The 27,500-nt window shown below is 56.6% G+C and overlaps 1 protein-coding gene across 1 annotated transcript in view; it reads right to left on the bottom strand.

The window, feature by feature from the left end:
• Positions 1-16,685, bottom strand: part of nfatc4 (nuclear factor of activated T cells 4) — a 96,828-nt gene extending 80,143 nt beyond the window's left edge. The window contains exons 1-2 of the mRNA XM_070866731.1: positions 16,631-16,685; positions 8,518-9,664 (exon numbers count right to left, since the gene is read on the bottom strand). Coding sequence (XP_070722832.1) covers positions 8,518-9,664; positions 16,631-16,685 — 1,202 coding nt within the window. The remainder of the gene's footprint in view (positions 1-8,517; positions 9,665-16,630) is intronic.
• Positions 16,686-27,500: the final 10,815 nt, after the last annotated feature.

Below are 27,500 nucleotides of genomic sequence, written 5' to 3'. Positions count from 1 at the left end.
CTATTAATCATCCTGCCAGCCATAAAGTCTTATACTGACTGGTGTCTCTCAGTCCCCTCTCCCTCAGGGAGATATCTGTACACTGACTGGTGTCTCTCAGTCCCTCTCCCTCAGGGAGATATCTGTACACTGACTGGTGTCTCTCCGTCCCTCTCCCTCAGGGAGATATCTATACACTGACCGGTGTCTCTCAGTCCCTCTCCCTCAGGGAGATATCTGTACACCGACTGGTGTCTCTCAATCCCTCTCCCTCAGGGAGATACCTGTACACTGACTGGTGCCTCTCAGTCCCTCTCCCTCAGGGAGATATCTGTACACTGACTGGTGTCTCTCAGTCCCTCTCCCTCAGGGAGATATCTATACACTGACTGGTGTCTCTCAGTCCCTCTCCCTCAGGGAGATATCTGTACACTGACTGGTGCCTCTCAGTCCCTCTCCCTCAGGGAGATATCTGTACACTGACTGGTGTCTCTCAGTCCCTCTCCCTCAGAGTGATATCTGTACACTGACTGGTGTCTCTCAGTCCCTCTCCCTCAGGGAGATATTTGTACACTGACTGGTGCCTCTCAGTCCCTCTCCCTCAGGGAGATATCTGTACACTGACTGGTGTCTCTCAGTCCCTCTCCCTCAGGGAGATATCTGTACACTGACTGGTGTCTCTCAGTCCCCTCTCCCTCAGGGAGATATCTGTACACTGACTGGTGTCTCTCAGTCACCTCTCCCTCAGGGCGATATCTGTACACTGACTGGTGTCTCTCAGTCCCCTCTCCCTCAGGGAGATATCTGTACACTGACTGGTGTCTCTCAGTCCCCTCTCCCTCAGGGAGATATCTGTACACTGACTGGTGTCTCTCAGTCCCCTCTCCCTCAGGGAGATATCTGTACACTGACTGGTGTCTCTCAGTCCCCTCTCCTTCAGGGAGATATCTGTACACTGACTGGTGTCTCTCAGTCGCCTCTCCCTCAGGGAGATATCTGTACACCGACTGGTGTCTCTCAGTCCCTCTCCCTCAGGGAGATATTTGTACACTGACTGGTGTCTCTCAGTCCCCTCTCTCTCAGGGAGATATCTGTACACTGACTGGTGTCTCTCAGTCCCTCTCCCTCAGGGAGATACCTGTACACTGACTGGTGTCTCTCAGTCCCTCTCCCTCAGGGAGATACCTGTACACTGACTGGTGTCTCTCAGTCCCTCTCCCTCAGGGAGATACCTGTACACTGACTGGTGTCTCTCAGTCCCCTGTCCCTCAGGGAGATATTTGTACACTGACTGGTGTCTCTCAGTCCCCTCTCTCTCAGGGAGATATCTGTACACTGACTGGTGTCTCTCAGTCCCCTCTCCCTCAGGGAGATATCTGTACACTGACTGGTGCCTCTCAGTCCCCTCTCCCTCAGGGAGATATCTGTACACTGACTGGTGCCTCTCAGTCCCTTTCTCTCAGGGAGGGGGGGTCGTGGTACTGATTAAAGAAACTATTACAGCTGTGAGGAGGGATGATATGTTGGAGGGATCATCAAATGAGGCCATATGGGTTGAGCTGATGAAAAAAAAGGGGCGATCACATTGCTGGGAGTGTGCTATAGACGCCCAAACAGTCCGAGGGAGATAGAGGAGCAAATATGTAGCCACACTTCTGAGAAATGCAAAAACTATATGGCTGTAATAGTAGTGGATTTCAACTACGCTAATATTAACTGGGATAAAATTAGTGCAAAAGGTATAGAGTGTGCAGAATTCCTGAAATGTATTCAGGAGAACCTTTTTAGCCAGTATGTAACAACCCCAACATGGGAGGGGCGATTCTGGGTTTAGTTTTAAGGAATGAGGCTGGGCAGGTGGAAGGGGTATCAGTGGGAGAGCATTTAGGTAATAGTGACCATAATTCAGTTAGAGTTACGGTAGTTATGGATAAGGACAAGGATTGACCAGTAATAAAAGTAGCAATACGGTGGAGGAGGATTTCCTGGAGTGTATTAGGGATGGTTTTCTGGACCAATATGTTGAGGAACCAACTAGAGGGCTGGCCATCCTAGACTGGGTGATGTGTAATGAGAAGGGACTAATTAGCAATCTTGTTGTGCGAGGCCCCTTGGGGAAGAGTGACCATAATATGGTAGAATTCTTTATTGAGGTGGAGAGTGACACAGTTAATTCAGAGACTAGGGTCCTGAACTTAAGGAAAGGTAACTTCGATGGTATGAGACGTGAATTGGCTAGAATAGACTGGCAAATGATACTTAAAGGATTGATGGTGGATAGGCAATGGCAAACATTTAAAGATCACATGGATGAACTTCAACAATTGTACATCCCTGTCTGGAGTAAAAATAAAACTGGGAAGGTGGCTCAACCGTGGCTAACAAGGGAAATTAAGGATAGTGTTAAATCCAAGGAAGAGGCAGATAAATTGGCCAGAAAAAGCAGCAAACCAGAGGACTGGGAGAAATTTAGAATTCAGCAGAGGACAAAGGGTTTAATTAGGAGGGGGAAAATAGAGTATGAGAGGAAGCTTGCCGGGAACATAAAAACTGACTGCAAAAGCTTCTTTCGATATGTGAAGAGAAAAATATTACTGAAGACAAACGTAGGTCCCTTGCAGTCAGATTCAGGTGAATTTATAATGGGGAACAAAGAAATGGCAGACCAGTTGAACAAATACTTTGGTTCTGTCTTCACGAAGGAAGACACAAATAATCTTCCGGAAGTACTAGGGGACCAAGGGTCTAGTGAGAAGGAGGAACTGAAGGATATCTTTATTAGGTGGGAAATTGTGTTGGGGAAATTGATGGGATTGAAGGCCGATAAAACCTCGGGGCCTGATTGTCTGCATCCCAGAGTACTTAAGGAAGAGGCCCTAGAAATAGTGGATGCATTGGTGATCATTTTCCAACAGTCTATCGACTCTGGATCCGTTCCTATGGACTGGAGGGTAGCTAATGTAACACCACTTTTTAAAAAAGGAGGGAGAGAGAAAACGGGTAATTATAGACCGGTTAGTCTGACATCAGTAGTGGGGAAAATGTTGGAATCAATTATTAAAGATGAAATAACAGCGCATTTGGAAAGCAGTGATAGGATCAGTCCAAGTCAACATGGATTTATAAAAGGGAAATCATGCTTGACAAATCTTCTGGAATTTTTTGAGGATGTAACTAGTAGAGTGGACAAGGGAGAACCAGTGGATGTGGTGTATTTGGACTTTCAAAAGGCTTTTGACAAGGTCCCACACAAGAGATTGGTGTGCAAAATTAAAGTACATGGTATTGGGGGTAATGTACTGACGTGGATAGAGAACTGGTTGGCAGACAGGAAGCAGAGAGTCGGGAAAAACGGGACCTTTTCAGAATGGCAGGCAGTGACTAGTGGAGTGCCACAGGGCTCAGTGCTGGGACCTCAGCTATTTACAATATACATTAATGATTTAGATGAAGGAATTGAATGTAATATCTCCAAGTTTGCAGATGACACTAAACTGGGTGGCGGTGTGAGCTGTGAGGAGGATGCTAAGAAGCTGCAGGGTGACTTGGACAGGTTAGGTGAGTGGGCAAATGCATGGCAGATGCAGTATAATGTGGATAAATGTGAGGTTATCCACTTTGGGGGCAAAAACACAAAGGCAGAATATTATCTGAATGGCGGCAGATTAGGAAAAGGGGAGGTGCAATGAGACCTGGGTGTCATGGTACATCAGTCATTGAAAGTTGGCATGCAGGTACAGCAGGCGGTGAAGAAGGCAACTGGTATGTTGGCCTTCATAGCGAGGGGATTTGAGTATAGGAGCAGGGAGGTCTTACTGCAGTTGTACAGGGCCTTGGTGAGGCCTCACCTGGAATATTGTGTTCAGTTTTGGTCTCCTAATCTGAGGAAGGATGTTATTGCTATTGAGGGAGTGCAGCGAAGGTTCACCAGACTGATTCCCGGGATGGCTGGGCTGTCATATGAGGAGAGACTGGATCGACTGGGCCTGTATTCACTGGCGTTTAGAAGGATGAGAGGGGATGTCATAGAAACATATAAAATTCTGACGGGACGGGACAGGTTAGATGCAGGAAGAATGTTCCCGATGTTGGGGAAGTCCAGAACCAGGGGACGCAGTCTAAGGGTAAGGGGTAAGCCATTTAAGACCGAGATGAGGAGAAACTTCTTCACCCAGAGAGTGGTGAACCTGTGGAATTCCCTGCCGCAGAGAGTTGTTGATGCCAGTTCATTGGCTATATTCAAGAGGGAGTTAGATATGGCCCTTAAGGCTGAAGGGATCAAGGGGTATGGAGAGAAAGCAGGAAAGGGGTACTGAGGTGAATGATCAGCCATGATCTTATTGAATGGTGGTGCAGGCTTGAAGGGCCGAATGGCCTACTCCTGCACCTATTTTCTATGTTTCTATGTTTCTAAATTGGGGGAAAGCCAACTTTTGCTGAGCTGAGATGTGATTTAGCCAATGTGGACTGGAAACAGCTACTTGAAGGTAAATCGGTGTCGGAGCAGTGGGAGGCTTTCAAGGAGGAGATCCTGAGGGTTCAGAGCAAGTATGTTCCCCTAAAGAAAAAGGGCGGGACTAACAATCTAGAGCCCCCTGGATGTCTAGGGACTTACAGGGCGGGGGGATAAAGAAAAAAAGGGAGGCCTGTGACAGATATCAAGGGCTAAATACTGCTGAAACTCTGGAGTACAGAAAGTGCAGGGGGGGGGTGAAATTAAGATGAAATTAAGAAAACATAGAGAGAGCATGAACAAATATTGACAAGTAAAATCGATGAAAACCAAAGATGTTTTATAAATATATTAAGAGCAAGAGGATAACTAAAGAAAGGGTGGGGCCTATTAGAGACCATGAGGGTAATCTGTGTGTGGAGGCGGGAGATGTGGGTACGGTTCTTAATGAACACTTGGCGTCTGTTTTCACAAAAGAGAGAGGTGATGCAGACACTGCTATCAAGGAGGAGGGGTGTGAGATATTCGATGAAATAAAAAGAGTGAGAGAGGAGGTATTAAGGGGGTTTAGCAGCTTTGAAAGTGGATAAATCCCCAGGCCCGGATGAAATGTATCCCAGGCTGGTAAGCGAAACAAAAGGGGAAATAGCAGAGGCTCTGACCATCATTTTCTAGTCTTCTCTGGCTTCAGGTGTGTTGCCAGAGGACTGGAGGACTGCTAATGTGGTACCTTTGTTGAAGAAGGGGGAAAGGGATAGACCGAGTAATTACAGGCCAGTCAGCCTAACCTCGGTGCTGGGAAAATTATTGGAAAAAATTTTGAAGGACAGGATAAATCTTCAGTTAGAAAGACACAGATTAATCAAGGACAGTCAGCACGGATTTGTTCAGGGAAGATCGTGTCTGACTAACTTGATAGAATTTTTCGAGGAGGTAACCAGGAGGGTCAATGAGGACAGTGTGTACGATGTAATGTACATGGACTTTAGCAAGGCTTTTGATAAGGTCCCACATGGCAGACTGGTCACGAAAGTAAAAGCCCATGGGATCCAGGGCAAAGTAGCAAGTTGGATCCACAATTGGCTCAGAGGCAGGAAGCAGAGGGTCATGATTGATGGGTGTTATTGTGACTGGAAGGATGTTTCCAGTGGGGTTCCGCAGGGCTCAGTGCTGGGTTCCCTTGCTTTTTGTGGTATATATCAATGATTTAGACTTCAATGTAGGGGGTATGATTAAGAAGTTTGCAGATGATACTAAAATCGGCCGTGCGGTTGATAATGAAGAAGAAAGCTGTAGACAGCAGGAAGATATCAATGGATGGGTCAGGTGGGCAGAACAGGCAAATGGAATTCAATCCAGAGAAGTGCAAGGTAATGCATTTGGGGAGGGGCTAACAAGGCGAGGGAATACACATTAAATGTTCGGACACAGAGAAGTGTGGAGGAACAGAGGGACCTGGGAGTGCAGGTCCACAGATCCCTGAAGGTAGCAGGCCAGGTAGATAAGGTGGTTAAGAAGGCATACGGAATGCTTGCCTTTATTAGCCGAGGCACGGAATACAAGAGCAGGGAGATTATGCTTGAACTGTATAAAACACTGGTTAGGCCACAGCTGGAGTACTGCGTGCACAGTTCTGGTCACCACATTACAGGAAGGATGTGATCGCACTGGAGAGGGTACAGAGGAGATTTACCAGGATGTTGCCTGGACTGGAGAATTTTAGCGATGAGGAAAGATTGGATAGGCTGGGGTTGTTTTCTTTGGAACAGAGGAGGCTGAGGGGAGACCTGATTGAGGTGTATAAAATTATGAGGGGCCGAGATATTGTGGATAGGACGGACCTGTTTCCCTGGGCAGAGGGGTCAACAACCAGGTGGGCATAGATTGAAAGTAATTGGTAGGAGGTTTAGAGGGGATTTGAGGGGAAATGTCTTCACCCAGAGGGCGGTGGGGGTCTGGGGGGGAACTCACGGCCTGAAAGGGGGGTAGAGGCAGAAACCCTCTCCACATTTAAAAACTACTTGGAGGTGCACCTGAAGTGCTGTAACCTACAGGGCTACAGACCCAGATTAGGAAAGTGGGATTAGGCTGGGTAGCTCTTGGTCGGCCGGCACGGACATGATGGGCTGAAATGGCCTCCTTCCCTGCTGTAAATGTCTGTGATTCTATATCTGTACACTGACTGGTTTCTCTCAGTCCCTCACTCTCGAGTGTTTGATGGGACAGTGTAGAGGGAGCGTTAGTCTGTATCTAACCTGTGCTGTACCTGCCCTGGGAGTGTTTGATGGGACAGTGTAAAAACATAGAAACATAGAAAATAGGTGCAGGAGTGGGCCATTCGGCCCTTCTAGCCTGCACCGCCATTCAATGAGTTCATGGCTGAACATGCAACTTCAGTACCCCATTCCTGCTTTCTCGCCATACCCCTTGATCCCCCTAGCAGTAAGGACTACATCTAACTCCTTTTTGAATATATTTAGTGAATTGGCCTCAACAACTTTCTGTGGTAGAGAATTCCACAGGTTCACCACTCTCTGGGTGAAGAAGTTTCTCCTCATCTCGGTCCTAAATGGCTTACCCCCTTATCCTTAGACTGTGACCCCTGGTTCTGGACTTCCCCAACATCGGGAACGTTCTTCCTGCATCTAACCTGTCCAGTCCCATCAGAATTTTAAACGTTTCTATGAGGTCCCCTCTCATTCTTCTGAACTCCAGTGAATACAAGCCCAGTTGATCCAGTCTTTCTTGATAGGTCAGTCCTGCCATCCCGTGAATCAGTCTGGTGAACCTTCGCTGCACTTCCTCAATAGCAAGAACGTCCTTCCTCAAGTTAGGAGACCAAAACTGTACACAATACTCCAGGTGTGGCCTCACCAAGGCCCTGTACAACTGTAGTAACACCTCCCTGCCCCTGTACTCAAATCCCCTCGCTATGAAGGCCAACATGCCATTTGCTTTTTTAACCGCCTACCTTCAATGACTGATGTACCATGACACCCAGGTCTCGTTGCACCTCCCCTTTTCCTAATCTAAGTAGAGGGAGCTTAACTCCGTATCTAACCCCGTGCTGCACCTGCCCTGGGAGTGTTTGATGGGACAGTGTAAAGGGAGCTTTACTCTGTATCCTAACCCCGTGCTGTACCTGCCCTGGGAGTGTTTGATGGGACAGTGTAGAGGGAGCTTTACTCTGTATCTAACCCCGTGCTGTACCTGCCCTGGGAGTGTTTGATGGGACAGTGTAGAGGGGGCTTTACTCTGTATCGAACCCGTGCTGTACCTGCCCTGGGAGTGTTTGATGGGACAGTGTAGAGGGAGCTTTACTCTGTATCTAACCCCCTGTACCTGCCCTGGGAGTGTTTGATGGGACAGTGTAGAGGGGGCTTTACTCTGTATCTAACCCGTGCTGTACCTGCCCTGCGAGTGTTTGATGGGACAGTGTAGAGGGAGCTTTACTCTGTATCTAACCCCATGCTATACCTGCCCTGGGAGTGTTTGATGGGACAGTGTAGAGGGAACTTTACTCTGTATCTAACCCCGTGCTGTACCTCCCCTGGGAGTGTTTGACGGGACAGTGTAGAGGGGGCTTTACTCTGTATCTAACCCCCTGTACCTGCCTTGGGAGTGTTTGATGGGACAGTGTAGAGGGAGCTTTACTCTGTATCTAACCCCCTGTACCTGCCCTGGGAGTGTTTGATGGGACAGTGTAGAGGGAGCTTTACTCTGTATCTAACCCCGTGCTGTACCTGCCCTGGGAGTGTTTGATGGGACAGTGTAGAGGGAGCTTTACTCTGTATCTAACCCCGTGCTGTACCTGCCCTGGGAGTGTTTGATGAGACAGTGTAGAGGGAGCTTTACTCTGTATCTAACCCCCTGTACCTGCCCTGGGAGTGTTTGATGGGACAGTGTAGAGGGAGCTTTACTCTGTATCTAACCCCCTGTACCTGCCCTGGGAGTGTTTGATGGGACAGTGTAGAGGGAGCTTTACTCTATCTAACCCCCTGTACCTGCCCTGGGAGTGTTTGATGGGACAGTGTAGAGGGAGCTTTACTCTGTATCTAACCCCGTGCTGTACAGGCGCGACGTACCGGAAGATGGGGCTGTGAGCTCCGACCCGGGCCTTGCTCCAGACGAAGGGCGAGGGGACGGTGAGGTACTCCATGGGCGCCGCCTCCTTCTTGGCCAGCTGGTGGGCGGAGGGGGAGACTTCCTCCGACCCCGCCCCCGGGTAGGGGCCCTCCCCCTCCCCTTCCTCGGCCGCCACGCCCTGCTCCTGCGACGTGCGCCGGGACTTGTGCGGGATGTCCCCTGCGACGGCCTCCAGCAGGAGCAGGAGCGGGGAGGAGGGGGTGGGGGGCCGGGGGGGGGCCTCGTCGTCCGTCACGCTGCCCCGGCGGGAGGGGGCGGGCGAGGGGGCGGGCGAGGGCCGGGCCGAGCCCGGGGGGCGGTGCTGCTGCTGGTAGCCGTAGTAGCAGGGGTAGGCCTCGGGGCCCGAGTGCCGCCTTTTGCCGCAGGGGGAGCTGGGCCGGGAGGGCGGGTGCCGGGGGCCGAGGCGGCCCAGGTCGCCGGCGGCGACGGGCGAGGAGCCGGGCGAGGCCCAGGCTTCGTCGCCAGGCCAGGCCCGGCGGGCGGGGGAGGAGGAAGGGGAGGCCAGGGCGCACCGCAGGGCCGCCTCGCTCAGCTCGGGCTCCACATCGTCGTAGAGGTGGGAGGCGGAGCCGCAGGAGGAGGCGGCGTCCGAGAGCCAGCCCCCCCGGGGCGAGGAGTAGCTGCTGGCCGAGCTGGGGCTGAGCGAGCAGTCGCGGTAGCCGAAGGGGTCAAGGGGCAGGTAGAGGTGGTCCCGGCCCGAGGGCAGCAGGGGGAGGGGAGGCCCGAGGCCTCCCAGCCGGTGCTGGTGGTAAGGGTAGGCCTGCTGCTCCCCACCGGCCCCGGCCCACCAGCCCCCCAGCTCGGGGGGCTCCTCGTCGGCCAGCTCCATCTCCCGCAGGCCCCCCTCCCGGTCGCCGGCGGCGATGGAGGTGATCTGGATGCTGGGGCAGGCCAGCACCTTGCAGCCCCCCAGGTGGACAAGGCGGGCCGGCTGGCTCTCGTAGGTGTCGCCGTCGGCAACCGGGCGCGGGGGAGGGGAGTGCATGCCCGGCCGCACCGCCACTCGGTGCCGCGGGATCCCGATCGGCCGATTGACGGTGAAGGAGGGGCCTTTCGAGTAGGCCGGGGAGTCATCGACTTCCAGATCTGCAGAGAGAGAGAGAGAGAGAGAGAGAAGGGGACAACGTTTAGCCGAGGGCCTCATCCGTTGAACAACAACAACTTGTGTTTATAAAGCGCCTTTAACTTGAGGTCACAATCTCAGGATACGGGGTCGGACTGAGATGAGGAAAAATGGCTTCACTCGGAGGGTCGAGAACTTGTGGAATTCACTACCGCCCGGAGTACTGCGTGCGGTTTCGGTTTCTATATTTACGAAAGGATACACTTGCATTGGAGGCAGTTCAGAGAAGGTTCACTCCGGAGATAAGGCCCTTACGGCGAAAGGGATCAAGGGGTATGGAGAGAAAGCAGGAAAGGGGTACTGAGGTGAATGATCAGCCATGATCATATTGAATGGCGGTGCAGGCTCGAAGGGCCGAATGGCCTGCTCCTGCACCTATTGTCTATGTTTTTATGAGGGGGTTGACTTATGAGGAAAGGTTGAGCAGGTTGGGCCTCGACTCATTGGAGTTCAGAAGAATGAGAGGTGATCTTATCGAAACGTATCAGATTATGAGGTGGATGCAGAGAGGATGTTCCCACTGATGGGGGAGACTAGAACTCGGGGGCATGATCTTAGAATAAGGGGCCGCCCATTTAAAACTGAGATGAGGAGGAATTTCTTCTCTCAGAGGATTGTAAATCTGTGGAATTCTCTGCCCCAGAGAGCTGTGGAGGGCTGGGTCATTGAATATATTTAAGGTGGAGATAGACAGATGTTTGAGCGATAAGGGAGTGAAGGGTTATGGGGAGCGGGCGGGGAAGTGGAGCTGAGTCCATGATCGGATCAGCCATGATCGTATTGAATGGCGGAGCAGGCTCGAGGGGCCAAATGGCCGACTCCTGCTCCTGTTTTCTATGTTTCTACAGCGCCTTTAAAGGAGTGAAACGTCCTAATGCGCTTCAAAAATTTGACACCGGATAAGTAGACATTAAGGCAGTTGACCAGCTGGGTCAAAGAGGCAGGTTTTGAGGAGCGTCTTGAAGGAGGAGAGAGAGGTAGAGAGGCGGAGAGGTTTAGGGAGGGAGTTCCAGAGCTTGGGGCCCAGGCAACAGAGGGCACGGCCAGCGATGGTGGAGCGATTATAATCAGGGATGGTCAGGAGGGGCAGAATTAGAGGAGTGCAGACATCTCGGGGAGTTGTGGGGCTGGAGGAGATTACAGAGATAGGGAGGGGGCGAGGGCCATGGAGGGATTTGTAAACAAGGATGAGAATTTTGAAATCGAGGCGCTGCTTAACCGGGAGCCAATGTAGGTCAGCGAGCACAGGGGGTGATGGGTGAGCGGGACTCGGTGCGAGTTAGGACACGGGGCAGCGAGCACAGGGGGTGATGGGTGTGCGGGACTGGGTGTGAGTTAGGACACGGGGCAGCGAGCACAGGGGGTGATGGGTGAGCGGGACTCGGTGTGAGTTAGGACATGGGGCAGCGAGCACAGGGGGTGATGGGTGAGCGGGACTCGGTGTGAGTTAGGACACGGGGCAGTGAGCACAGGGGGTGATGGGTGAGCGGGACTGGGTGTGAGTTAGGACATGGGGCAGCGAGCACAGGGGGTGATGGGTGAGCGGGACTGGGTGTGAGTTAGGACACGGGGGCAGCGAGCACAGGGGGTGATGGGTGAGCGGGACTGGGTGTGAGTTAGGACACGGGGCAGCCGAGTTTTGGATCACCTCTGGTTTACGTAGGGTAGAATGTGGGAGGCCAGCCAGGACAACAACAACTTGTTCAGAGGGACCTGGGTGTCCTTATACACCAATGACTTAACATGCAGGTACAGCAAGTGATTAAGAAAGCAAATGGTACGTTGGCCTTTATTACAAGAGGATTTGAGTCTAAGAGGAAAGAGGTCTTACTGCGATTATATCGGGCCCTGGTGAGACCACACCTGGAGTATTGTGCACAGTTTGGATCTCCTTATCTAAGGAAGGATATACTTGCCAGAGAGGGAGTGCAGCGAAGGTTCACCAGACTGATTCCTGGGATGGCAGGACTGTCCGATGAGGAGAGATTGAGTAGTCTAGGATGATATTCTCTCGAGTTTAGAAGAATGAGAGGCGATCTCATTGAAACATACAAAATTCCTAAAGGGCTTGACAGGGTAGATGTACATCCAAATGTACAATTGTACATCCCTGTCTGGAATAAAATAAAATGGGGAAGGTGACTCAACTGTGGCTAACAAGGGAAATTAAGGATAGTGTTAAAACCAAGGAAGAGGCATATAAATTGGCCAGAAAAAGCAGCAAACCTGAGGACTGGGAGAAATTTATAATACAGCAGAGGAGGACTAAGGGTTTAATTAGAAGGGGGAAAATAGAGTATGAGAGGAAGCTTGCAGGGAACATAAAAACTGACTGCAAAAGCTTCCATAGATATGTGAAGAGAAAAAGATTAGTGAAGACAAATGTAGGTCCCTTGCAGTCAGATTCAGGTGAATTAATAATGGGGAACAAAGAAATGGCAGACCAAATGAACAAATATTTTGGTTCTGTCTTCACGAAGGGAGACACAAATAAACTTCCGGATGTACTAGGGGACCGAGGGTCTAGTGAGAAGGAGGAACTGAAGGATATCCTTATTAGGCGGGAAATTGTGTTAGGGAAATTGATGGGATTGAAGGCCGATAAATCCCCGGGGCCTGATAGTCTGCATCCCAGAGTACTTAAGGAAGTGGCCCTAGAAATAGTGGATGCATTGGTGATCATTTTCCAACAGTCTATCGACTCTGGATCAGTTCCTATGGACTGGAGGGTAGCTAATGTAACACCACTTTTTAAAAAGGAGGGAGAGAGAAAACGGATAATTATAGACCGGTTAGCCTGACATCAGTACTGGGGAAAATGTTGGAATCAATTATTAAAGATGTAATAGCAGCGCAATTGGAAAGCAGTGACAGGATCGGTCCAAGTCAGCATGGATTTATGAAAGGGAAATCATGCTTGACAAATCTTCTGGAATTTTTTGAGGATGTTACGAGTAGAGTGGACAAGGGAGAACCAGTGGATGTGGTGTATTTAGACTTTCAAAAGGCTTTTGACAAGGTCCCACACAAGAGATTGGTGTGCAAAATTAAAGTACATGGTATTGGGGGTAATGTACTGACGTGGATAGAGAACTGGTTGGCAGACAGGAAGCAGAGAGTCGGGAAAAACGGGACCTTTTCAGAATGGCAGGCAGTGACTAGTGGGGTGCCGCAGGGCTCAGTGCTGGGACCCCAGCTATTTACAATATACATCAATGATTTAGATGAAGGAATTGAGTGTAATATCTCCAAGTTTGCAGATGACACTAAGCTGGGTGGCAGTGTGAGCTGTGAGGAGGATGCTAAGAGGCTGCAGGGTGACTTGGACAGGTTAGGTGAGTGGGCAAATGCATGGCAGATGCAGTATAATGTGGATAAATGTGAGGTTATCCACTTTGGTGGCAAAAACACGAAGGCAGAATATTTATCTGAATGGCGGCAGATTAGGAAAAGGGGAGGTGCAACGAGACCTGGGTGTCATGGTACATCAGTCATTGAAAGTTGGCATGCAGGTACAGCAGGCGGTGAAGAAGGCAAATGGTATGTTGGCCTTCATAGCGAAGGGATTTGAGTATAGGAGCAGGGAGGTCTTACTGCAGTTGTACAGGGCCTTGGTGAGGCCTCACCTGGAATATTGTGTTCAGTTTTGGTCTCCTAATCTGAGGAAGGACGTTCTTGCTATTGAGGGAGTGCAGCGAAGGTTCACCAGACTGATTCCCGGGATGGCAGGACTGACATATGAGGAGAGACTGGATCGACTGGGCCTGTATTCACTGGAGTTTAGAAGGATGAGAGGGGATCTCATGGAAACATATAAAATTCTGACGGGACGGGACAGGTTAGATGCAGGAAGAATGTTCCCGATGTTGGGGAAGTCCAGAACCAGGGGTCACAGTCTAAGGATAAGAGGTAAGCCATTTAGGACCGAGATGAGGAGAAACTTCTTCACTCAGAGAGTTGTGAACCTGTGGAATTCCCTACCGCAGAGAGTTGTTGAGGCCAGTTCATTGGATATATTCAAGAGGGAGTTAGATGTGGCCCTTACGGCTAAAGGGATCAAGGGGTATGGAGAGAAAGCAGGAAAGGGGTACTGAAGGAATGATCAGCCATGATCTTATTGAATGGTGGTGCAGGCTCGAAGGGCCGAATGGCCTACTCCTGCACCTATTTTCTATGTTTCTATGTTTCTCTGCAGGGAGGGTGTTCCCCCCGGGGCTGGGGAGTCTAGAACCAGGGCTCACACAGTCTCAGAATAAGGGGTCGGCCATTTAGGACTGAGATGAGGAGAAACTTCACTCAGAGTCTGGTGAATCTTTGGAATTCTCTGCCCCAGAGGGCTGTGGAGGCTCAGTCTTGGAGTATATTCAAGACTGAGGTCGATAGATTTTTGGATATTAAGGGAATCGAGGGATATGGGGATCGGGCGGGAAAGTGGGGTTGAGGTCAATGATCAGCCAGGATTTTATTGAATGGCGGAGAAGGCTCGAGGGGCCGAATGGCCGACTCCTGCTCCTAGTTCTTGTGGTTTACTCTTTGCCGTGGATACCAGCTGACCCCTGGCAGCCTCAACCAACTGACCCCGTTCTTCACTCGCCGGCCCCACCAGTGAAACAATGGAGGATATTTGACCATGGGTGGCGGGGGGGGTGGGGGCGTGGGGAGCTTCACCCTAAGCTCGCCCAAACACCCTCCCCGGCGCCACTCACACCTTTGAACAGGAACCACCTTCCACCACCCCCGCCCCCTCCCTAGTCGCCACGCCTACTGAGGCCTGACCGGACAACGCCCTCTCCCCTCCGCGCCCCCACCCCCCCCCCATGCCCCCGCCGCCCGGCCCTTCAACACCGCCCTCTGCATTCCTCCCATCAGCCCAGCCGCCGTACACGAACAGGAAAGAGCAAAGCAGAAAAACAGGCAACGGCACACTGCACATGGCAGACAATCTGACTGCAGCTCATTCTGCTCACCACCATCTGTTTACAATGATCCCTGGCGCTCGGTCAACGCTCTATTAGGTTAACCCTCCCTCGCCCGCCTCCTCCCAGGCTACCGTCCCGGCATCAGCCAGACAGTGGCAGCGGTAATCGGAACGTCGGAACATCGGAAACAGGAGCAGGAGTCGGCCGCTCGGCCCCTCGAGCCTGCTCCGCCGTTCAATGAGTTCGTGGCCGATCCCTTTATCTCCACACAATATTCCCGCTATTTCCCCGTACCCCACGACGCCTTGTGTGTCGCGAAATCTATCTATCTCCTTCTTAAATATATTCAGCGACTGAAGAACGTCAGAACATCAGAAACAGGAGCAGGAGCCGGCCATTCGGCCCCTCGAGCCTGCTCCGCCATTCAATACGATCGTGGCCGATCCGATCATGGACTCAGCTCCACTTCCCCGCCCGCTCCCCATAACCCTTCACTCCCTAATCGCTCAAAAATCTGTCTATCTCCACCTTAAATATATTCAATGACCCAGCCTCCACAGCTCTCTGGGGCAGAGAATTCCACAGATTTACAACCCTCTGAGAGAAGAAATTCCTCCTCATCTCAGTTTTAAATGGGCGGCCCCTTATTCTAAGACCATGCCCCCTAGTTCTAGTCTCCCCCGTCAGTGGAAACACCCTCTCTGCATCCACCTTGTCGAGCCCCCTCATAATCTGATACGTTTCGATAAGATCACTTTTCATTCTTGTGAATTCCAATGAGTAGAGGCCCAACCTGCTCAACCTTTCCTCGTAAGTCAACCCCCTTGGCCTCCATAGCCCTCTGGGGTAGAGAATTCCACAGGTTCACCACCCTCTTGAGTGAAAACATTTCTCCTCATCTCGGTCCTAAATTTCCTACCCCCGTATCCTGAGACTGTGACCCCTTGTTCTAGACTTCCCAGCCCCCGGGGAAAACATCCTCCCCGCGTCCAGTCAGAATTTTATACGTTTCAATGAGCTCCCCTCTCATTCTTCGAAACTCTAGAGAATACCGGCCTAGTCGACCCAATCTCTCCTCATACGACAGTCCTGCCATCCCAGGAATCAGTCTGGTGAACCTTCGCTGCACTCCCTCGATGGCAAGTATATCCTTCCTTCGGTACGGAGACCAAAACTGTGCACAATACTCCAGGTGTGGTCTCACCAGGGCCCTGTAGAACTGTAAACATAGAAACATAGAAAATAGGTGCAGGAGTAGGCCATTTGGCCCTTCGAGCCTGCACCGCCATTCAATGAGTTCATGGCTGAACATTCAACTTCAGTACCCCATTCCTGCTTTCTCGCCATACCCCTTGATCCCCCGAGTAGTAAGGACTTCATCTAACTCCTTTTTGAATATATTTAGTGAATTGGCCTCAACAACTTTCTGTGGTAGAGAATTCCACAGGTTCACCACTCTCTGGGTGAAGAAGTTCCTCCGCATCTCGGTCCTAAATGGCTTACCCCTTATCCTTAGACTGTGACCCCTGGTTCTGGACTTCCCCAACATTGGGAACATTCTTCCTGCATCTAACCTGTCTAACCCCGTCAGAATTTTAAATGTTTCTATGAGGTCCCCTCTCATTCTTCTGAACTCCAGTGAATACAAGCCCAGTTGATCCAGTCTTTCTTGATAGGTCAGTCCCGCCATCCCGGGAATCAGTCTGGTGAACCTTCGCTGCACTCCCTCAATAGCAAGAATGTCCTTCCTCAGGTTAGGAGACCAAAACTGTACACAGTACTCCAGGTGTGGCCTCACCAAGGCCCTGTACAACTGTAACAACACCTCCCTGCCCTTGTACTCAAATCCCCTCGCTATGAAGGCCAACATGCCATTTGCTTTCTTAACCGCCTGCTGTACCTGCATGCCAACCTTCAATGACTGATGTACCATGACACCCAGGTCTCTTTGCACCTCCCCTTTTCCTAATCTGTCACCATTCAGATAATAGTCTGTCTCTCTGTTTTTACCACCAAAGTGGATAACCTCACATTTATCCACATTATACGGGATGTAGTAAGACATCCCGTCCGCCCGCCCTTCAATACCTATTAGTCGGAGAGGGGAGTCAGTCAGAGGGGGAGCTGAGTTAGAACATAACAAAATAAGAATTAGGAGCAGGAGTCGGCCATTCGGCCCCTCGAGCCTGCTCCGCCATTCAATAAGATCGCGGCTGACCTTTGACCTCAACGCCACAGATCCCTCGAATCCCCTGGACACCAAAAATCTATTGATCTCTGTCTTGAATATGCTCAACAGCTGAGCTTCTCTGGGGCAGAGAATTCCAAAGATTCACCACCCTCTGAGTGAAGAAATTCCTCCTCATCTCAGTCCTAAATGGCCGACCCCTTATCCTGAGACTGTGTGACCCCCTGGTTCTAGACTCCCCAGCCCGGGGGGGGGGGGGGGAAACACCCTCCCTGCATCTACCCTGTCAAGCCCCCTTCAGAATCTTGTATCTTTCAATGAGATCACCTCTCGTTCTCCTAAACTCCAGAGAGTATCGGCCCGTTCTACACAATCGCTCATCGTAAGACAGCCCCCTCCATCCCAGGGATCAGTCTGGTGAACCTCGGTTGTACCACCTCCAAGGCAAGTATATCCTTCCTTAGATCAGGAGACCCAAACTGTGCCCAGTACTCCAGGTGTGGTCTCACCAGGGCCCTGTACAATTGTAGCAAGACTTCCGTACTCTGATATTCCAACCCCCTTGTAGTAAAGAACAACATGCCATGTGTCTTCCTTATTGCTTGCTGTGCCTGAATGCTAGCTTTCTGTGTTTCTTGCACAAGGGGCACCCAAATCTCTCTGAACAACATGAAAAAAAATATAATTCTGCTTTTCTCTTCTTCCTACCAAAGCGCCTAACCCCACATTTCCCCAAAATACACTCCATCTGCCACCTCACTGCCCACTCACTTACTCTATCTAGATCCCTTTGCAGGCGCTCTGTGTTCTCCTCACAGCTTACTGTCCCACCTCGCTTCGTATCGTCAGCAAACTGGGATACATTACACTCAGTCCCTTCATCTCGCTCATTAACATAGACTGTAAATAGCTGGGGCCCCAGCACTGATCCCTGGGGCACCCCACCAGTTACAGCCTGCCCCCCCTGAAAATGACCCGTTTATCCCTACTCTCTGTTTTCTGCCCGTTAACCAATCCCCCTATCCATGCTAGCACATTATCTCCAATCCCATGAGCCCTTATCTTATGTAACAACCTTTTTGTGTGGCACCGTATCGAATGCCTTCTGGAAATCCAAATATACTACATCTACTGGTTCCCCCTTATCTACCCTGCTTGTTACATTCTCAGATAACCAATTTCTAAAACACGATTTCCCTTTCAAAAACTATGTTGACTCTGCCTAATCAGATTAGAACTTCCTAAGTGCCCTGATACCACTTCCTTAATAACGAATTCCAGCATTTTCCCGATGACTGATGTCAGTCAAACTGGCCTGTAGTTCCTTGTTTTCACCCTCACACCTTTCTTGAATAGCGGGTGTTACATTTGCTACAATACAATCCGCAGGAACCGTTCTAGAATCCAGGGAATTCTAGAAGATGACAACTAATGTGTCCACTATCTCTGTAGCCACCTCTAGTAAAACCCAAAGATGTAGGCCGTCGGGTCCAGGGGATTTGTTGGCTTTTAGTCCCATTAGTTTCTCAAGTGCTTTTTCTCTACTTGTATTAATTTAAGGTCCTCGCCTTCGTTACCCCCTTGGTTGGGGAAGGTGGAGGGAGGGGGAGTCGGAGGGAGGGGAACGGAGTCGAGGGGCGGGGGAGGGGAGAGTCGGGAGGGTGGAAGGGGAGTCGGGGGGGGAGGGAGAGTCGGAGGGAGGGGGAGGGGATGGAGGAAGGGGGAGATCGGGTGGGATGGAGAGGGGGAGGGGGAGGCGGAGGGAGGGGGAGGGGAGGGAGGGAGGGGGTGTCAGAGGGAGGGAGCGGGAGGGGAGGGAGGGGGGGGAATCGGAGGGAGGGGGAGGGAGGGGGGAATCAGAAGGAGGGAGGAGAGGGGGAGTCGGAGAGGAGGGGGAGTCGGGGGAGGGGGAGGGGGGAGGAGATGGGGAGTCGGAGTGAGGAGGAGTCGGGGGAGGGGGAGTCGGAGGGAGTGGGACTCGAAAGGGAGGGGAGTCAGGGGAGGAATCGGGGGAGGGGATGGGGTGTCGGAGGGAGGAGGAGTCGGGGAGGGGAAGTCGGACGAGGGGAGTCGGGGGGGGGGGGAGTTGGGGGAAGGGATAGGGTGTCGGAGTGGAGGGGAGTCGGGGGGAGAGGGAGCCGAAGGGTGGGGGAGTCAGGGAGATAGAGGGAGAGTCGGAGGGAGGGGAGTCGGGGGAGTGTGGGGAGTTGGAGGGAGGGCGGGGGAGCGGAAGGGAGAAAGAGTCGGGAGGAAGAAGAGGATGGAGGGAGAGTCAGAGAGAGGGGGAAGGGTAGGGAGGTAGGGGGAGTTGGAGGGACGAGGTATCGGAGGGAGGGGAGGGGGAGTCAGAGGGAGGTGGGGAGTCAGAGGGAGTTATAGGGGAGGGAGGGAGGGGAGGGGGAGCCGGGGGGGGGGGATCAGAGGGAGTTAGAGGGGAGGGAGGGAGGGAGAGGGGCGGGGGGGAGGGGCGGGAAGGAGGGGGAGTCAGAGGGAGGTTACATTAGACGGGAATGGACAGGTTATATGGCTAAAGGGATCAAGGGGTATGGAGAGAAAGCAGGAAAGGGGTACTGAGGTGAATGATCAGCCATGATCATATTGAATGGTGGTGCAGGCTCGAAGGGCCGAATGGCCTACTCCTGCACCTATTTTCTATGTTTCTATGTTTCTATGCGGGGGAGTCAGAGGGACTCAGAGGGGAGGGAAGGAGAGGGAGAGGGAGGGAGGAGGGGGAGTCGGAGGGAGGGGGAGAGAGGGGTGGGAGGGAGGAGTCAGAGAGAGGAGGAGGGGGAGTTGGAGGAAGGGAGGGGAGGGGGAGTCAGAGGGAGGGGAGTCAGGGGGGGATGGGGAGTCGGAGAGAGGAGTCGTCGAGAGAGGGGGAGTCGGAAGGGAAGTGGAGTCGGAGGGAAGGGGAAGGGGAGGGAGGGAGGGGGAGTTGGAGGGAGGAGGAGTCGGATGGAGGGGAGGGCGAGTCGGAGGGAGGGAGGGGGAGTCAGAGGGAGTCAGAGGGGTGGGAGGGAGAGGAGGGGAAGTCGGAGGGAAGGACGGGAAGTCGGAGTGAGGGGGAGTGGAGGGAGGGAGCGATAGGGGAAGGAGGAGGGAATCGGAGGGAGGGAGAGGGGGAGGGGGCAGTTGGAGGGAGGGAGGGGAGGGGGAGTCGGAGAGAGGGAGGGGGAGTCGGAGGGGAGGGGGAGTCGGGAGGGGGAGAGGGGATGGGGAGTCGGAGGAGGGGAGGAGGGGGAGGGGGAGCGGGGAGAGGAGGTGGGGAGTTGGAGTGAGTGGGAGTCGACAGAGAAGGGAGTCAGGGAGAGAGAGGGAGAGTCAGAGGGAGAAGGGAGTCGCAGGGAGGGGGAGACGGAGGTAGGGGAGTCGTAGGGAGGGGTGGGGGAGTCAGAGGGAGGTAGAGGGGAGGGAGGGAGGGGAGGGAGGTGGAGGGGGAGTCGGAGGGAGGGAGGGACCGGGAGTTGGAGGGAGGGGGAGTCAGAGGGAGTCAGAGGGAAGGGAGGGGGAGGGGAGGGGGGAGGGGCGGGAAGGAGGAGGAGTCGGAGGGAGGTTACATTAGACGGGAATGGACAGGTTATATGGCTAAAGGGCTCCAGGGGTATGGAGAGAAAGCAGGAAAGGGGTACTGAGGGAATGATCAGCCATGATCTTATTGAATGGTGGTGCAGGCTCGAAGGGCCGAATGGCCTACTCTTTCTATGTTTCTATGTTTCCATGAGGGGGTGTCGGAGGGGGGGCGGTGGAGAGAGGGGTGGGAGGGAGGAGTCAGAGAGAGGGGGCGGGGGAGTTGGAGGGAGGGAGTGGAGGGGGCTGGGGGAGTCGGGGAGGGGATGGGGAGTCGGAGGGAGGGGAGTCGGAGGGAGGGCGGGGGAGGGCAGTGAGGAGGAGGAGGAAGAGGGAGGGGGAAGAGGGAGTCGAAGGGAGGGGGAATGTGAGGGAGGGAGGAGCAGTCGGAGGGAGGGGAAGGGAAGTCGGAGGGAGGGACGGGGAGTGTGAGGGAGGGGGAGTCGGAGAGAGTCAGAGTGCAGGGAGGGGAGGGCGAGTTGGAGGGAGGGGGAGGGGAGGGAGTTAGTGGGAGTCGGAGGGAGGGAGAGGGGGAGGGGAGGGGGAGCTGGGGGAAGGGGGAGGGGGAACGGAGGGAAGGGGAGGGGAAGGAAGGGGGAGTCGGAGGGGAGGGGAGTCGGGGGGGGAATCAGGGGAGGGGGTGGGGTATTGGAGGAGAGTGGAGTAAGAGGGGAGGGGAGTCGGGGGAGTCGGGGGGGAGGAGTCAGGCGAATGGTTGGGGTGTCAGAGGGGAGGGGGGTCGGAGGGAGAGCGGGGGAGGCGGAGGGAGGAGGAGGAGGAATAGGGAGGAGGAGGTGGAGGAGGGAGGGGGAGTCGGTGGGAGGGGGAAGGGGAGGGAGGGAGGGGGAGTTGGAGGGAGGAGGAGACGGAAGGAGGGAGGAGGAATCGGAGGGGAGTGGAGAGGGAGTCAGAGGGAGGGGGCGGAGGAGTCGGAAGGGGGGCAGGGAGTCGGAGGGAGGGGGAGTTGCGGGAGAGAGTCGTGGGAGGGAGGAGTCAGTGGGAGGGGGGAGGGAGAATTGGAGGGAGGGAGGGAGGGGGAGGGGAGGAAGTTCGTGGGAGTCGGAGGGAGGGAAAGGGGGACGGGGAGGGAGGAGTCGGAGGTAGGGAGGGAGGGAAGGGGAGTTGGAGGGGAGGGGGAGTTGGGGGAGGGGAGGGGGAGTCGGAGCGGGTAGGGAGGTGAAGGGAGGGTGTTAGTGGAAGACGGAGGGAGAGAGAGGGGGAGGGAGGGAGAGGGGAGTCGGAGGGAGGGAGGGAGGGGGAGTCGGCGAGGGGGAATTGGACGGGAGGGGGAGTCGAAGGGGAGGGGAGTTGAATGGGGAGGGAGAGTCAGGGGAGGGAGAGTCGGGGGAGGGGGAGTCGGAGGGAGTCGGAGGGAGGGAAGGGGAGGGGGAGTCGGAGGGAGGGAGAGGGGGAGGGAGAGGGTGGGAGGAGTCGGAGGGAGGGGGAGTCTGAAGGAGGGGGAAGAAAGGGGGAGGGAGGGGGAAGTCGGGGGGGTGGGGGAGTCGGACGAGGGGGAGTTGGAGGGGAGGGGGACTGGGGGAGGGGGAGGGGTAACAGAGGGAGGGGGAAGGGGAGGAGGAGGGGATGGGGAGTTTGGGGGGGTTGGGGGAGGGTGGGTAGAGGGAGGGGAGGGGAATCGGAGGGGTGCGGAGGAGGGGACGGGAGTCAGTTGAGGGGGAGTCAGAGGGAGTCAGAGGGGAGAGAAGAGGGGGGTCAGAGGGAGGGGGAGAGAAGGGTGGGAGGGAGGGGTCAGAGGGAAGGGGGGGAGGGTGAGTTGGAGTGAGGTAGGGAGGGGGAGGCGGAGGGGAGTCAGAGGAGGAAGGGAGGGGGAGTTGTGTCGGGGGAATTGGAGGGGGAGTCGGAGGCGAGGGGAGTCGGAGGCGAGCGCAGTCGGAGGGGAGGGGGAGACGGGGGAGGGGGAGGGGGAGGGGGAGTCGGAGGAGGGGGAGGGGATTCAGCGAGGGGGGAGAGGAGATAGAGAGAGGGTGTCGGAGGGAGGGGGGAGTCAGGGGAAGAGGAGTTGGAGGGAGGGAATGGAGGGGGAGGGAGAGGGAGGCGGTCGGAGGAGAGGAGAATCGGAGGGGAGGGGAAACGGGGGAGAAGTTGGGGTGTCGGACAGAGGAGGAGTCAGTGAGGAGGGGAGTCAGAGAGGAGGGAGGGAGAGGGAGTTGGAGGGAGGGGGAGAGACGGGTGGGGGGGTGGGGGGATGGGGAGTGAGTCGGAGGGAGGGTGCGGGGAAGGTGGGCTTAGAGGGAAGGGGAGTCGGAAAGAGGGGAGCAGGAGGGGGGGGTTGGAGGGGAGGCGGAGTCAGAGGGAAGAGGAAGCCGGGGGGAGGGGAGGAGGGGGAGTCAGAGGGAGGCGGAGGGAGGGAGAGGAGGGGGAGGGCGGGGAGGGAGGAGGGTCGAGACGAGTGAGGGGAGGGGGAGTGTGGGAGCGGTGTCGGAGGGAGGGGGAGGGGGAGGGGAGTCGGAGGGAGGGGGAGGGGGAGGGGAGTCGGAGGGAGGGGGAGGGGGAGTCGGGGGGAAGGTTGGGGAGAGGGAGGGGGAGTCGGGGGGGGAGTCAGAGGAGGGGGATATAGGGGGATGGGGAGTCCGAGGGAGGGGGGAGAGGCAGTCGGGGGGAGGGGGAGGGGTAAGGCGAGTCGGAGTGAGTGGAGGGGGGAGTCGGAGGGAGGGTGAGGGGGATGGGGAGGGAGAGAGGGGAGGGGGAGGGAGGAGGAATGGGAGTGGGAGTTAGAAGGAGATGAGGGGATGGGGAGTTGGAGGGGATTCAGGTGAGAGGGAGGGGGAGGGTGAGTCGGGGGGAGAGGGAGTCGGAGGGCTCGGAGAGAGGGAGGTGTGGGGGAGTGAGAAGGAGCGGGGAGGGGGGAGTTGGGGGGAGGGAGTGGGGGGGAGGGAGTTGGAGAGAGGGGTGGGGGAGGGAGGGGGAGGGGGAGTCGCAGAGAGTGGAGGGTGAGGGAGGAGTAGGGGAGCGGGAGTCAGATGGAGGGGGAAGGGGAGGGTGTGGGAGGGGATCAGGGGAGGGTAGGGAGGGGGAGTTGGAGGGAAGAGGAGGGTGAGAGGAGGCGGAGGGGAAGGGCGAGTCGCAGGGGGAGGGGGAGGGGAGGGAGGGGGAGTTGGGGGGGGGGAGTCGGAGGGGGTCGGAGGAAGAGAGAGGAGGGGGAGGGCGGTGAGGGAGGTGGGTCAAAACGAGAGAGGGGAGGGAGAGTCGGGGAGCGGTGTTGGAGTGAGGGGGAGGGGTAGTCGGACCGAGGGGGAGGGGAGGGAGGTTAAGGGGAAGTCAGAGGGAAGGGGAGGGTAAGGGAGTGGGAAGGGGAGGGTACGGGAGTGGGAAGGTGAGGGTAAGGGAGTGGGAGGGGGAGGGGAGGTTGGGGAGAGGAGGAGGGGGAGGGGGAGGGGGAGGGCGAGTGAGAGTGAGGGGAAGGGGCAGGGGGAGTCGGGGGAGGGGTCGGGGGAGTCGGAGGGGTCGGAGGGAAAGATGGGAGGGGGAGGGAGAAGCAGCGGGGTTCGGGAGAAGAGCGGGGAGGGGGGAGTCAGGGGGGAGGGAATGGGAGAGGGGGAGTCGGAGAGAGGAGAGTCGGAGGGAGGGAGAGGGGGAGGGGGCGGGAGGGAGTAGTCGTAATGAGGGGGAGTCGGGATGGGGGAATCGGAGGAGGGCTTGGGTAGTTGGGGGATGGGTAGTCGGAGGGAGGGTGAGTCGGAGGAGAGGGGGAGCTGGGGGAAGGGGGAGAGGGGGAATGGAGGGGAGGGGGAGGGAAAGTAAGGCGGAGTCAGAGGGGAGGGGAGTCGGGGGGAATCAGGGGAGGGGGTGGGATGTTGGAGGAGAGGGGAGTCAGAGGGGAGGGGAGTCGAGGGAGGGGGAGTCGGGGGGAGGAGTCAGGGGAATGGTTGGGGTGTCAGAGGGGAGGGGGGTTGGAGGGAGGGCGGGTGAGGCGGAGGGAGGAGGAGGAATCGGAGGGGAGGGGAGAGGGAGTCAGAGGGAGGGGGCGGAGGAGTCAGAGGGAGGGGGAGTCAGAGGGGAGGGAGGGAGGGAGGGGGAGTTTGAGGGAGCGGGAGAGAGGCGTGGGAGGGAGGAGTCAGTGGGAGGAGGGAGGGGGAATTGGAGGGAGGGAGGGAGGGGGAGGGGAGGAAGTTCGTGGGAGTCGGAGGGAGGGAAAGGGGGATGGGGAGGGAGGAGTCGGAGGTAGGGAGGGAGGGAAGGGGAGTCAGAAGGAAGGGGAGTTGGAGGGGAGGGGGTGTCGGTGTGGAGGGGGAGTTGGAGGGGAGGGGGAGTTGGAGGGGAGGGGGAGTTGGAGGGAAGGGGAGAGGGGGAGGAGGAACGGGGGGGAGGGGGAAGGGGAGGAGGAGGTGATGGGGAGTTGGATATGAGGGGGAGTAGGGGAGGAGGGAAGGGAGAGGGGAGGGGAGTGGGAGTTGGGGGAGGGGAGGGGAGTCGGAGGGGTAGGGAGGGGAAGGGAGGGTGTTAGTGGGAGACGGAGGGAGAGAGGGCGGGAGGGAGGGAGAGGGGAGTTGGAGGGAGGGAGGGGGAGTCGGCGAGGGGGAATTGGACGGGAGGGGGAGTAGAAGGGGAGGGGAGTTGAATGGGGAGGGAGAGTCAGGGGAGGGAGGGTCGGGGGAGGGGGAGTCGGAGGGAGTCGGAGGGAGGGAAAGGAGGGTGAGGGAGAGGGAGGGGGTCAGAGCGAGGGGGTGTCGGAGGAGAGGCGGTGTTGGAGGGGAGGTGAGTCAGGGGAGGGGGAGTCGGAGGGAGGGAGAGGGGGAGGGAGAGGGTGGGAGAAGTCGGAGGGAGGGGGAGTCTGAAGGAGGGGGAAGAAAGGGGGAGGGAGGGGGAAGTCGGGGGGTGGGGGAGTCGGGCGAGGTGGAGTTGGAGGGGAGGGGGACTGGGGGAGGGGGAGAGGGGGAGGGGGAACAGAGGGAGGGGGAAGGGGAGGAGGAGGGGATGGGGAGTTGGGGGGGGAGTCGGGGGAGGGTGGGTAGTGGGAGGGGAGGGGAATCGGAGGGGAGCGGGAGTTGGGGGAGGGGAGGAGGAGTCGGAGGGGTGTGGAGGAGTGTCGGGGGAGCGGGGGAGGGGACAGGAGTTAGTTGAGGGGGAGTCAGAGGGAGTCAGAGGGGAGAGAAGAGGGGGGTCAGAGGAAGGTGGAGAGAAGGGTGGGAGGGAGGGGTCAGAGGGAAGGGGGAGGGTGAGTTGGAGTGAGATAGGGAGGGGGAGGGGAGGGAGTTGGGAGTCAGAGGGAGGGAGAGGGGGAGGGGGAGGGGGAGGGGAGTCAGAGGAGGAAGGGAGGGGGAGTTGTGTCGGGGAAATTGGAGGGGGAGTCGGAGGCGAGGGGAGTCGGAGGGGAGGGGGAGTCGGGGGAGGGGGAGTCGGAGGAGGGGGAGGGGAGACAGAGAGAGGGGGAGGGGAGACAGAGAGAGGGGAGCGGAGACAGAGAGAGGGTGTCGGAGGGAGAGGGGAGTCAGGGGAAGGGGAGTCGGAGGGAGGGAATGGAGGGGGAGGGAGAGGGAGGCGGTCGGAGGAGAGGAGAATCGGAGGGGAGGGGAGAGGGAGTCAGAGGGAGGGGGCGGAGGAGTCGGAGGGGGTGCAGGGAGTCGGAGGGAGGGGGAGTTGCGGGAGAGAGGCGTGGGAGGGAGGAGTCAGTGGGAGGGGGGAGGGAGAATTGGAGGGAGGGAGGGAGGGGGAGGGGAAGAAGTCCGTGGGAGTCGGAGGGAGGGAAAGGGGGACGGGGAGGGAGGAGTCGGAGGTAGGGAGGGAGGGAAGGGGAGTCGGAAGGAAGGGGAGTTGGAGGGGAGGGGGTGTCAGTGTGGAGGGGGAGTTGGGGGAAGGTGAAGGGAGACGGAGGGAGAGAGAGGGGGAGGGAGGGAGAGGGGAGTTGGAGGGAGGGAGGGAGGGGGAGTCGGCGAGGGGGAATTGGACGGGAGGGGGAGTCGAAGGGGAGGGGAGTTGAATGGGGAGGGAGAGTCAGGGGAGGGAGAGTCGGGGGAGGGGGAGTCGGAGGGAGTCGGAGGGAGGGAAAGGAGGGGGATGGAGAGGGAGGGGGTCGGAGGGAGTGGGTGTCGGAGGAGAGGTGGTGTTGGAGGGGAGGTGAGTCAGGGGAGGGGGAGTCGGAGGGAGGGAGAGGGGGAGGGAGAGGGTGGGAGGAGTCGGAGGGAGGGGGAAGAAAGGGGGAGGGAGGGGGAAGTCGGGGGGTGCGGGAGTCGGACGAGGGGGAGTTGGAGGGGAGGGGGACTGGGGGAGGGGGAGGGTTAAAAGAGGGAGGGGAGGGGAATCGGAGGGGAGCGGGAGTTGGGGGAGGGGAGGAGGAGTCGGAGGGGTGCGGAGGAGGGGACGGGAGTCAGTTGAGGCGGAGTCAGAGGGAGTCAGAGTGGAGAGAAGAGGGGGGGTCAGAGGGAGGGGGAGAGAAGGGTGGGAGGGAGGGGTCAGAGGGAAGGGGGGAGGGTGAGTTGGAGTGAGGTAGGGAGGGGGAGGGGAGGGAGTTAGTGGGAGTCGGAGGGAGGGAGCGGGGGAGGGGGAGGGGGAGGGGAGTCAGAGGAGGAAGGGAGGGGGAGTTGTGTCGGGGGAATTGGAGGGGGAGTCGGAGGCGAGCGCAGTCGGAGGGGAGGGGGAGTCGGGGAGGGGGAGGGGGAGTCGGAGGAGGGGGAGGGGGAGTCGGAGGAGGGGGAGAGGAGATAGAGAGAGGGTGTCGGAGGGAGGGGGGAGTCAGGGGAAGGGGGAGTCGGAGGGAGGGAAAGGAGGGGGAGGGAGAGAGGGAGGCGGTCGGAGGAGAGGAGAATCGGAGGGGAGGGGAAACGGGGGAGAAGTTGGGGTGTCGGACAGAGGAGGAGTCAGTGAGGAGGGGAGTCAGAGGGGAGGGAGGGAGAGGGAGTTGGAGGGAGGGGGAGAGATGGGTGGGGGGGGTGGGGGGATGGGGAGTGAGTCGGAGGGAGGGTGCGGGGAAGGTGGGCTTAGAGGGAAGGGGAGTCGGAAAGAGGGGAGCAGGAGGGAGCGGGGGTTGGAGGGGAGGCGGAGTCAGAGAGAAGAGGGCGCCGGGGGGAGGGGAGGAGGGGGAGTCAGAGGGAGGCGGAGGGAGGGAGAGGAGGGGGAGGGCGGGGAGGGAGGAGGGTCGGGACGAGTGAGGGGAGGGGGAGTGTGGGA

The sequence above is a fragment of the Pristiophorus japonicus genome, chromosome 23, assembly GCF_044704955.1.
Source record: "Pristiophorus japonicus isolate sPriJap1 chromosome 23, sPriJap1.hap1, whole genome shotgun sequence".
Classification (NCBI taxonomy): Eukaryota; Metazoa; Chordata; class Chondrichthyes; family Pristiophoridae; genus Pristiophorus; species Pristiophorus japonicus.
The sequence above is the reverse complement of the archived record's forward strand: the minus strand, read 5'-3'. Positions and strand labels throughout refer to the sequence as shown.